At 38.5% G+C, this 12,821-nt stretch overlaps 1 protein-coding gene across 1 annotated transcript in view; it reads left to right on the forward strand.

The window, feature by feature from the left end:
• The window catches only part of LOC128739572 (relaxin receptor 2-like), a 110,036-nt gene that overhangs the window by 54,291 nt on the left and 42,924 nt on the right, over nucleotides 1–12,821 (forward strand). The window contains exons 6-7 of the mRNA XM_053835066.1: nucleotides 6,889–6,960; nucleotides 8,288–8,356. Of these exons, the coding sequence (XP_053691041.1) occupies nucleotides 6,889–6,960; nucleotides 8,288–8,356 (141 nt within the window). The remainder of the gene's footprint in view (nucleotides 1–6,888; nucleotides 6,961–8,287; nucleotides 8,357–12,821) is intronic.

The raw sequence follows: 12,821 nt of genomic DNA on the forward strand, positions 1-12,821 counted from the left end.
CCACTGTACAAATATTCCTAACATATCTTTTAAAAGTTTTGTTTGATTGAATTGTGCAAGCATTGAGTAACAAAATATCCCATTCTGATTCAAACGAACGGCTTAAAACTTTAGCATGAAATGCACATTAACATTGCTAATACGTTAAAATCGTGTGCTTAATTCCAACCTCACCAACTTATAGCATTTTATTTTAGCATATATTCAAATTTCCGGGTTTTTTATGCCATCTGATTACGTTTGGAAAAGAAACAATATTTTCATTTTTATATATATACTAGCTGACCCGACAAACTTCGTATTGTCACAAATTAAACTGTGTCGTTCATAAATCGTGAATCTTGGATGACCTTTGTCACAATCTCGAGTTTTGCAAGTTTCTGAGGAGTTCATGGGTGGTTTAATATACAAATTTCCTCACAGTAAAGTAGAAAACAACTCCCCCCAATGCTGAGCCAGATAAAATAAAGCGGATAGCATTAAAATATTCGCCATGATTATATAACATTTCACAGCATACCGTTTTGCGGATCACCACTTCTCGGTTGACCATAACGCGGAATATAGAGTTTCGCGGAATACCATTTCGCGAAAAACCTTAAGCGGGATGCACCATTTCACGGAATATGTTTTCGTGGAAAGTACCATGTCTCAGGGGTTATTTTCTCCTTATTCGCTATCGCTTGTTCGGCCCAACTGAAAGAAAGTAATAGAGCTCAGTAGACCTAGGAAAATAAATAAACCTAATTGATAGTTTTTGGTGATCTTATTATTGACTAATGTTTTATGGAAGAGTCTAAAATTTCTCGAGTTTGATTAGTTTTTAAGTTAAGCAAAAATTTCTGTTTTATTCCTTATCCCCTTACCACAGGGATGAGGCGACTAAAATCATAAAAAAAATTCCTGCCTCCAAAACCCTCCACATGACATATTTGGTTTCATTTGGTTGATTAGTTCTCTAGTTATGAGGAAATTTGTACATATTTCATTTGTATGGGAGCGCCCCCTTTTATAGGGGCAGGGGTCATAGTTTTCCTCCTGAAGAGGCGAGGGGTCTTCATGCACCATAGAAAAAGAATTTGCCTCTCAAAACACCTACATGCCAAATTTAGTTTCATTTGCTTGATTAGTTCTCGAGTTATGAGGAAATTTGTTTTTCATTTGTATAGGAGCCTTCCGTCCTAAAGTGGGGAAGGGTCCTAATTCATCATAGAAAAAATTCTTGCCTCCAAAAACCTTCACATGTCAAATTTGGTTCCATTTGTATGGAAGCCCCCTCTCTTAAAGGGGAGAGGGGTGCCATATATGGTTCCATTTGATTGATTAGTTCCCGAGTTATGAAGAAAGTTGTATTTCATTTGTATAGGAGCCCCCCCTCCTAAAGTGGGGAGGGGTCCTTATTCTCCATAGAGAAAATTCTTGCCTCCAAAAACCTTCACATGCCAAATTTGGTTCCATTTGTTTTATTAGTTCTGGAGTTATGAGGAAATTTGTATTTCATTTGTATGGGAGCCCCCCTCCCTCCTAAAAAGGTAAGGGGTCCTAATTCATCATAGAAAAAATTCTTGCCTCCAAGAACACCCACATACCAAATATGGTTCCATTTGGTTGATTAGCTCACGAGTTATGAAGAAAGTTGTATTTCATTTGTATATGAGGCCCCCCTCCTAAAGTGGAGAGGGGTCCTAGTTCACCATAGAAAAAAATATTGTCTCCCAAAACCTTTACATGCCAAATTTGGTTCCATTTGCTTGATTAGTTCTCGAGTTATGAGGAAATTTGTATTTCATTTGTATGGAAGCCCCCCCCCCTCTTAAAGGGGAGAGGAGTCATAATTCCCCTTCTAAAAAGGGAAGGGGTCTCAATTTACCATAGAAAAAAATCTTGTTACCAAAAACACCCACATTCCAAATTTTGTTCCATTTGCTTAATTAGTTCTCAAATTATGCAGAAATGCGGAGGGGTCTCTAACCTTCATAAGAACCTTCCCTGGCCCCAAAAACCTCTACATGCAAATTTTCACGCCGATTGGTTCAGTAGTTTTCGATTCTATAAGGAACATCCCGACAGACAGAAATCCATTTTTATATATAAGATGTATAATGATTAAAAATTATGATCAATCATAACAAAGAAAGAAAACAAAAATTATTTTCTGAGATGGTATGCTTGCTTGTACAGGGTTAGTAGTACCAATTGTCAGTAAAGTAAATGGTTACAAAAATAAAACGCTTGCATAAATTTTAATTATTGAGTGTATTTCATGTAAAGTATACCCATAACATGTCTTAAATTAGTCCAATTCAAATCTTTCTTTTTTTGCTTTAATTACCAGTAGCAATTGTTGTTGAAAAGTATTACAGCTGGCACGCACGATACGCTGAGACATTTCATCACAAATCTTCTCCAAACGTTGCTTAAAAGTATCCGCAGTTAATCCTTTTGTACTTCCCAGCATGTAACCAGTAACCACATGTATAGAAGTCGATAGGATTCAAATCAGGCGAAGAGGCAGCCACTCTTTCGCAGAGATAAAATCCGGCAGAAAATGCTCACGCCAAGCCTGTATAGCTTTCGCCTGGTGAGACAGTGCTGAATCTTGTTGGGAGCATTCTTGTAGTGTTTTTTTAGGAATCAGAAATAAATTATTCTTCAAAACATTATCGATGTAATATTTAGTGTTGATTTTAACACTAGGTTCTATAAAGAGCAATGGAACATTCAAACTTTTGGAGAAACATCCCCATACCATCACCCTGCACACATTCTGAAACCTTTGAAGAACCAGCTTGTTCCGAGTAATATCAGAAAGATGAGTTGCATATATCCGATCATTTTGTTGGTAGTCGTGATTCATTTTTTCGTCCGAAAACAGAATTTCATTGTGTTTCTTGATCAACTGCCGACATCTTTCGACTCTTGCAACCTTCGGCTGTTCAGTCAAACCCTGTATCTGTTGTTTTTTGTATGAAATCAATCGAAGATCAAGAATTCGTTCTCTTATGGTTTCTGGAGTTCTTATAGTGCGTTTAATGCCAGGTTTGGGCAGTATTTTCCAGTAACAGGTTTCCTTGTATGGTTTCGTGGTACGAAAGATGAATCTTTTCTTTATACCGAGTGGGTTCAGTTTTTTAAAATATCACACATGTGGCATCCTGGTATTTATATCATATTAGAGGATTTGCCTGCAATGTCTGATGTGTGTTAATGACACATTATTCCATTCCCAATATTTTATAAAGTTTTTGTCATTCTAGTGTTGGGTAACTGAAGGGAGGGGGGGGGGGGAGAGATTCTTTTAATCGAGTAAAAAAATATGCGTTTTTAGCATTATTACCTAAAGTTTAAATGTGAAAACCAAATCTATTATTTTGCTTTTTAGATATACGCTATTTTTTCCATGCAAAAACCTACAAAAATAAAGACAAAATCGAAAGAAAAAATATTTTGCCGTTTTTCGGAAATTTTATTGTTTGTTTCCATTTCTGTTACGTGCTAGAAGCATTAACACTCGGTACCCTCATTTTTTGTGCTCTTTAGACTGTAGAGCCCACAGATAATTGATTTATATAAAAAGTTTTGACTTAATTATATGATTTTTCAAGCCAATTCCAAAGGGGGTAACAAAAACTTGAAAAATAATTTACTATGGCCTTATTCGGGTAGTTGCCGGTAGCTTGTAACCGGCACAGAAAGAAAGTGTCAGAGTGAGTTGACAGCTTCACGCATTAAATGAGAGTCAGTCAGTCAGTCAGTCGTGAGATGGCGAACAAGTAAGACATGACAGCACGGTCGAAAAATTTTCAAAGACAGACTTATCACAAGTTCCCTTTTTGCGGCCCTGATTACCACGACTCTTGAGCGAATTTCGGCCGGTCAAATTTGAAAAACACAGACACCACTATAGAAAATGGGCCCAATTTAGCCGCAGTGACTTCATAATTTCTCGCAACTATAACACAAATTCAGTAGCGTTTCATTAAGACCAAAATACACGCCGATATTCAGTAAATATTATTTTATCAACTGGTATAAAAATCTTGTCTCGAATAAATATAGTTTCAACGTAATTCCTGAATATTGTTCAGGCTACCGCTTAATGGGCTGGAAATACCCTCCCGTACCCTATATGGACTGGAACGATTTGCTCCGTGACCATGAGAGCATACGTTCGGCATACATTCAAAAAAAAGGAATGCAACAAAACTGTGAAATAGCCAGCGTTATGCAAGCCAGCAGGCCACGGAAACTGCTCAAGATAGCCACGTAGCGGTTCTAAAATACTAGGGTAACCAACCTACTTTAGACCCATCAGCAGCTATACACAATTTGGACACTTCCGTTTGCTTCTGCTGCAAGTGTCCAAGTGCCCCTACCTTGTGGTATTCCTAAGATATGCGGAAACTGTGCTGAGAGCTGCGCTCTAATTTTCACACAAAGCGTGCAGTTCGTCAGGTAAAGGAAGGATACACACAGCCGCACATCTTTTCAACACATGATAGAGGTCTATCGGAACTAACAGTCAAAGGGGATTTTAGCTTGCTGACAGCACTTTCAACATCGACGAGCTCAACACACATTTTCCCTAAAAATAAAAAATAAGAAAACTCATCCAATTTAATTCTACTATGTGTATTTTATTCACGACAGATACGTATTTCGCCTACGACTTGCAGGCTTCCTCAGTGTCTGTTTTCGAACCAGTTCGATAGGGCTAGGGCTAGGGCTAGGGCTAGGGCTAGGGCTAGGGCTAGGGCTAGGGCTAGGGCTAGGGCTAGGGCTAGGGCTAGGGCTAGGGCTAGGGCTAGGGCTAGGGCTAGGGCTAGGGCTAGGGCTAGGGCTAGGGCTAGGGCTAGGGCTAGGGCTAGGGCTAGGGCTAGGGCTAGGGCTAGGGCTAGGGCTAGGGCTAGGGCTAGGGCTAGGGCTAGGGCTAGGGCTAGGGCTAGGGCTAGGGCTAGGGCTAGGGCTAGGGCTAGGGCTAGGGCTAGGGCTAGGGCTAGGGCTAGGGCTAGGGCTAGGGCTAGGGCTAGGGCTAGGGCTAGGGCTAGGGCTAGGGCTAGGGCTAGGGCTAGGGCTAGGGCTAGGGCTAGGGCTAGGGCTAGGGCTAGGGCTAGGGCTAGGGCTAGGGCTAGGGCTATTTTGCAATTTTTGCGAACTATGTAGTTGTAATAACACAATAAATATTCTCAGTTAGTCCATTTCAATTTTTAGTAAATCATTCAAGGTGCTTCCTATAACATGAAAACCGATTGATTTTTTTCTAAATTTTTTCTATATCCCACATTTTGCTTTTATTATTTTTGTTTGCAGGTTACAAAAGTAACCACAATATATTTGCTTTATTAATTGTTTTATTATTGTTTTATAGCTATACGTCTGTTTTAACTTGTATTATCTTGGTATTGCATAATACCATAATAACACTAGAGGTAATGATGATTACCGCAATAAAACCTTGATAAAATTTCAATAATACCAAGTGGATTTAGAATCGTTACTTGGGATAACATGTGCAGGTTTACAAACTTCACTTATCAGCAATATATAGATCTTGAATGCTTTATGGCCAGGCCATTCCCATTGGTTCACAGATTCACTAGTCTTGTTGTCGTACTGTTGACAATCCCCTTATAATTTATTAACCATATCGTTTAAAGCTGATCACTGATGGCCACAAAAGTGCAGTAGTGATTACTTGAGCAACTATGTGTGTTCGCAGGCTAATAATTTTACAGCCCAATTATACAGACTCAAACAGATATTCAGTTTATCACTGCAGGCATTAAGAAAATGGCACTTGTATCGCTTCTAACCAAGAAGGACAGTGGTAATGAATAAAGCGTTTTGAAGGAAATTTAAAGGAAATTTTAAAGGAAAAGGTAAAGGCATTACTGTATTTTGTTAGAAAATGTCTGAGAGGGAGTTGAATTAAGATAACTGATAAGAAAGCTTAATAATAGAAAGCGTTCAGACAGAATTCGATCGATAGTGTTATTATGGTAGAGATCCATATCCATTAATCCATTCAGATTGCTATCGGCATGCCAAGGGTTATTTTCAATGTTTGAAGATTTAATTAAGATTCGCTGTTGGGATGTGGCAAAGTTTTAGTGCCTCTCCTTCCATGACAGTCTGGTCACGCTGAATGAAATATAATTCTAATTTGATCTAATGTTCCATCGATGAGCGTCGCAATTTATTCTCAATTTGACCCCGTTTACACGTGTTTTAATTTGCCAATATCATCCAGCTGTCTAGCCACTGGGTAGCCAAATTTTATCTTGTTATATTAGTTCTGTTGGATAATTTTCTTCTGATCATATAACTTCCGTCTGGGGTTCTGGTTATATAGCTTCAATCGTTTAAAAAGCATTTATTTGGTTGTTTTGCATGAAAAGAGATTTTGAAACAAACCTAAAAAATAGTTCAACAATTATTCTACTGTTCCTAATCTTTCAACTTGATAACGCAAATACTATAACACATGCATTAATTTATGAGACTTCAATTATTTATGATTAGTGCTCTCTTGAAAAACAATTGCTAAATCAAAACCTCAAATCAAGCTTTGGCATTTTATAGCGTTTGAAAAGATAATTGAAAACATTTAAAAAATATGGTATTGTAAATTGTCGCAATTGCAACTGATTTGTAGACCACGTTAAATGCATTTCAACAATTCTCTTTTATTTTATTTCGCAATCAGATTAGATTTCATTCACCATACTATAATCGCGCCAACCATGTATGTTTTAACCAAACATATAATTGAAGCTGTATTCAATGGTGACCAGCCCGGAAACCATTTAACAATAACAATCCAAATCCGGTTGATGTTATTTCCATTGTTGGTTAACTTTTCTCTTTTTATTACATTCCCATTTTCAGAGATTTGACTGGCAACAGATTTCCCGTACTGAATATGAATGTTTTCGAGAAGCTACCCGCCCTTAACACACTGTAAGTAATCCATTTTCCCTAGAATTTCTTTTCAGCTAGATGATGCTAACTTATGTCCTGAAAGGATGCATCCGTTGAATGCAACCGTTAGGTTTAGATGGATGTGTTGAGTGAGGTTTTTCGAATTCTTAGTTTCTGGTTCACGTTCGAAACTGGGATTCAATCAGAGGCTTGTAGTTTGATTTGTTGCTCCAACGTGGTGGATCATTATTTATATACTAGGGCTAGAGCCAAAACTGGTTTCCCGAACTGTAAATTTCGAAAAGTGATCAGGAATGAAACCGTCAGGATTCAATCTTTGCTAGATGTTGGCAGTCTAAATGTGAAACGAAAAAAAATTGTCACCATTTTTTCTCGTAACTTAGTAGGTATTCGGAACATTTCTCGCGGAGTGAAATATGTAAAAATGTAAACTAAAGAAAGGCAGAACAATCACGCGGTAGTGAATTTTGTTTTGATGTGAATATGTCAGGTTGGTCTGTGTCAATGTCAACTTTACTGAACAGCGTGATATTGATAGACGGGTATTCTTTACTGTGGCGTATTTTTTATTATCAGATAGGTCAAAATCCAATTTCAGTTAGTAAGCGTAATAAATTGACTTCCTACCAGGTAACAGATATTAGTAAACAAAACTGATTGTGCGTTAATAATTGTTTGACTTTTTTTGCGACTACTCTATCTACCGCCTTTTATGTTGTGAGAGACAAAAGCTTTGAACGGCTTTGGTTTCATGTTTTCTAAAATCATATTTAGTTAGGCTCACGAAAATCTAATTTTCCAATTTTTTACTCCGAAAGTTGGCACGAAGTTTGTAACAAGTTTATAAATAATTTCTTCCATGCTTTGTAATTAGCGAAATTCCCCATGCAGCCGGTTTTATGTTCCGTTCGATTCATCCTGAAAAAGTGATGATTAAATTTAAGAGCTTCTTTCTAATGAACGGAGTTTTCGGTTCGTTTAGCTTTGTTCCTACAAGACACTCCACGTTTGATTCTTTCAACTTTGGCAGTTGATTTTAACGAAGCATCGTCATGGAAGTCTGAGCTTACGCGTTTCAGCGGTTTGGTTCGATGTTTTGGCGTAATAAAATTATTTCAGATTAGCAATATGATAATTCATTGCTGGTCCATTTAAACACTCGAAAGTACGATAAATCACGTTATAATCCAAAGCTGAAAGCTAATGCTTTTACCATCCATGCAATGTGGTATTCACAGAGTCAGTCCAATTTGAACCCATTCCAATTAGTTTGTCGTTAATTTTCTGTGGAAATAAATTTCTCGCGTCATGAGTTTAATCAACAACTTTCGTCCCTTTTCCACAGGGTTCTGAGGCATTGTTCCATTGAAGAAATCGACCCACCGACGAGAACGCTCAACGATATGTACGCGCTGTAAGTATTACCTAGTAGTAGTCCCAGTAGAATGGGAAAATTTCACCGGACCTCGGTTTTTTGTTGTGCTGGAGATTCGGCTGGACCAGTGCCATAACCGGACCGGACCGGACACGGTCGAAGAATCGGGATTAATTGGCTTGCATCAGCCATGGTGATGGCGTGAAGAATGATGCAAGCAAACGGGTACAAATTTGCAGGTCCGTGATTGTCCGTTAAGATGACAGTTTAATTTGTTCTGGCAGGGTGGCTTTTGGCAGCAGGTGTAGTTGTATTAGTCCCGGAATTGATTGTTCTAATTTTATAATCCGAATCTGGCTGTGATAGAGTGACAATTTGGATTGTCTTCTACTCATACAGCAAACAACTTTACAGTTTCTTCATTGCGGTTTATTTTGGGAGTCAATATTGAAAGCAGAATATTTATGTAAATATATACGAACCTTAAACGGAATTTAATAGAATGATAATTCATTCTCCGAAGATTGTCGTCATCGACTTCAACTTTTTCCAAAAGATTTTTACCTATGCAACAGAAACTTCTACGAAAACAAGAATTTAATTGAGTAAACAAAAAGTTTAAGGTCTAGTTATGTAACATAAAAATACAAATTTCTGAGAAGTAGAGTCGAATGCTTGATTTGATTGCATATTTGAATTTTTGTTCAATTATATTAAATTAAGCGCAGCTCGCTTTCTCTCACTGCCTTCCATTTTAGAAAACTTTCAACGGCACATTCCGATGTTTATTCGGTGCTTGGCTTTGAATTTCGTTCCTACTGAGAATATCTGTTCTGTTTGTTATTATCAAAGGCGGTGTCGAAAGTGATGTTTTGACGAATGATACGAAATCAAAAGCCCATTAAATGATGTTTTCACAGAGCAGGTGAATTAATACCATTCTCCTTGCAATAGTTTTCATTAAGTCTATTAACGGCCAATTAACGCAAAAGATTCTTTATCCTATTCCGTATAGGAAACTTTTATACACACCCTTGCTTCATCGCTACTTATGTACTGCTAATAATAATAGCACAGTTGAACTAGAAAAACATCAATTATTAGTTTACCATATCGTAATCGACGTTTACAGATGCCTGGAAGTAGTCCATCTGATTTCCGGTATACAAGAAGGGAGATTGTGGTGACGTGACCAACTGCCGTGGAATTACCTCTCTGAGTAGTGGCTCTAAACTGCTTCAAATTCTTATAAGCAAACCGCTAAAGTACGAGGCAAAACGACACATCTCTTGAGATTAGCACGGATTCTACCCTGGACGATCCACTGTCACTAATCTTGCGGAATTTAAATTATATTGTGTACGAAATATAGAAAATGGCGCTCAAATTGATATAGTGTACACTGACTTGAAAACTGCCTTCGACCGTGTGGACCATAATCTGCTTGTTGCTAAGATAAAGCTTAAGGGTGCATCATCGAGCTTTGTTAAATGGTTGAAATCATAGTAAGTTAATTGCCGCTTCTCAGTATAACTAGCTAAGGCATCTTCCAATGAATTTTCCAATTCCAATTCCAATCTGGCGTCCCACAAGAAAGCAATATTGGGCCCCTACTGTTTTCTTTATTTTTCAATGTCGTGTGCATTGTGCTTCTAAGAGGTTGTAGATTGCTCTACGCTGATGGTCTAAAAATTTACGTACTGGTCAAATCATTTGAAGATTGCCAAAAGTTGCAAAGTTGAAAGAATGAATTTTCTATTAGTATGTGCAAATGCTTGGCTACTTCCTTTGACCGTAAAAAAGAACCCATTACTTAGATTATCATTTCGGCAACGAGCGCTTGGAAAGGGTACATGCTGTTAAAGATCTAGGAGTGCTCGAACTCAAACCTCAACTTTCAGGCGCACTACTCCTATATTATATCCAAGGCCAATCTAATTTTGGGCTTTATATTTCGAGTGTCTAAAGAGTTCAAAGATCCGTTCTGTTTACATGCTTTGTACTACTGTATCGTACGGTCTATTTTAGCATACGCAGCACTGGAATTGAAGCACTGGAATTTGGTTTTCCAGGCTAGAAGCAGTTCAAAGGAAATTTTTACGATATGCATTGAGACACCTTCCTTGGCAAAACGCTTTAGTGCTCCCGCTGTATCAAGACCGGTATAAACTACTCGATATGAAAATACTCGCCAAAAGAAAAAGTATTGATAAGATATTCTTTGTCAGGAAAGATTTGCTGGGCGAATTGGACTCTCCAAATATCCTCGCTCAAATCAATATTAACGGCCAGGTTTCATAAGAACCAATTACGGACAAAATGAGCTAACTAGATCTATGTGTTGTATGTTCAATCGTGTATATAGTCATTTTGATTTTGATTATTGTTTTAGACACCACTTGTAAAATTTAAATGTAATCTAGTTGACATTTAAATTTAATATGGTGTATTCATGTAGACGTTGTTGTCAGATGGTTTAATGTTAATAAATAGATTAATTAGTCTTTAAAAAATGGATTAATAAACCTGCGTCAGTTACTAGATAAGTTCCGAGAGTAAAACTTGCACAAACTCATCACCTGTTTGTGGATTTTAAGGTGATGTATGATTCAGTCAAACGAAATGACTAATGAGCTGTGCCAGATAATGCTAGAATATGATTTTCCTACGTAATTAGTTACGCTGATTTGTGTGACGCTGGATGGGTCAAAATCATGCATCAAAATAGCTAGTAAGATTCTTCTTGTTGGGCTAGAGAGTAAGTGCAGGTTCTTTTATTCCGTCTACCAGTTCGTTTAATAGCCCTCTCCAGTTCGGCGTATCATTGACGGGCAGCTGTCGTAACCGATTTGGTTCGCGTTCGCTTAATGGCGGCTTTCGCCTCTCTCCGCTCGTTGATCTTCCTCCTAGTTTCATCCGAAATCCACTCCCTCCGCCTGCTGCACGCTTTGACGTGGGTTTCGTCACTGGTCGTGTTCTTGATACTGTACACTACGGTTCCGCCAGATGGCAACTCTGAGGCTCGGGGTTCAAGTTGTTCGACAAAGGCCCTTTCACCTCAGGATTCTCAAATCGGCGGATATTGTGATGGTACCCAACTTTCTCCTTCCGTCGTTGGACACGTGCGACGCGCAAATGTAATTCAGCGATAACAAGATGATGGTCGGATCCAATATTTGCGTAGCGTTTGTTGCATACATCAAGAAAGCTCCTTCGCCTTTTTCGGCTAATGCAGATGTGGTCGATTTGGGTTTCTGTTCGGCCTTCGGGAGAAACTCACGTTTCAGCGATCCACCAATGACCATGTCGTTATTACCACAGAATTCTGTAAACAGCTCCCCGTTTTTTACTCATCTCTCCGTTCAGCTTAACTATAGAAACTCTCTTTCTCCTGCAAGTCGGCAGCATCTGTTGGCGTATAGAACTGGATTGCTGTAGGGTTTTCAACCCGTGTTTTGAATCTGGTAAAGATTATTCTTACGTTTATCGGTTCCCCCTTCATCAGAGCCAGCGGACCTCGCTCAGCCCCAGGATTTCAAGCGTTAGGCGACCTGCTGGGCAAGGGTCAGTATATTCCATGTTACGATTCGTGTCCGTGTTTTCATGCCAAAGCTCATTGCCAATAATCCAGACTGATTTCTTCTTTCATTATCATTAACTTTTTTGTTTTTGGGTACAGTAGGTTGTTAGCCTAAGGTCCTAAAAACCATAACATAATACATAATAACGTAAGAAAACTTAGAATTGTTATTTGGGATTCGTTCGGCGTAGAATCCACAGTTCATTTCATCGCCACTCAAATAATCCATTCACCGATTGTGGCGGATTGTGGTAGGCAGGAGTAAAGGTCGTCAAATCCCATTTACTTCGAGCTTTGGTCAATGCAATACGAATGTTTGAGGGTGTTGGACCTATTTTGACCTATATCTTAGCTGTAGTGACCAACTCATTTGATCCTAGGAACAGCTCTGGTGCAGGTAGTGAAATGACATTGAAACTTGAATGTTTTATGTAACAGGTTTGGCAGGTGGCAGTATATTAGTCATCAGTTTCGTAAGAGACGGATTCTTAGCTACTTGTAGAACTATTCATATCTTGCACAATCGAAGATGCAACTGTATCAGCATATTTCTTCCACTTTGAACGTATTTCCACTGATGAACTGACATGACACTTAGAAGAAAATCTTTTAAAAACCATCGTCCTGCACATTTTGCTTGCACACTAGCACCCTCTGTTATGCATCTTGCGGAGTAGCTTGCATTTGCAGGATTTTATGCTGTAGGGTTTTGTACATTTGAATGGTTTTATATCGAAAACTCAAAGCAAGACTCGCGCGCCGCGGTGTGGCCATGTTGCGAAACATGATTTTTTGAAAAATGAGTAGTTTTTTATTGGACGATGGAATTATCGCGAGTGTCTCGTCTGTTTGTCTGTGGTATTTCTTTAGCACTGTTGACTGTCCTCCCACTTCATCGAAGTTGTTGTTTGACAATTGGCCAAA

This window comes from Sabethes cyaneus, chromosome 3, assembly GCF_943734655.1.
Source record: "Sabethes cyaneus chromosome 3, idSabCyanKW18_F2, whole genome shotgun sequence".
NCBI classification, from domain to species: Eukaryota; Metazoa; Arthropoda; class Insecta; order Diptera; family Culicidae; genus Sabethes; species Sabethes cyaneus.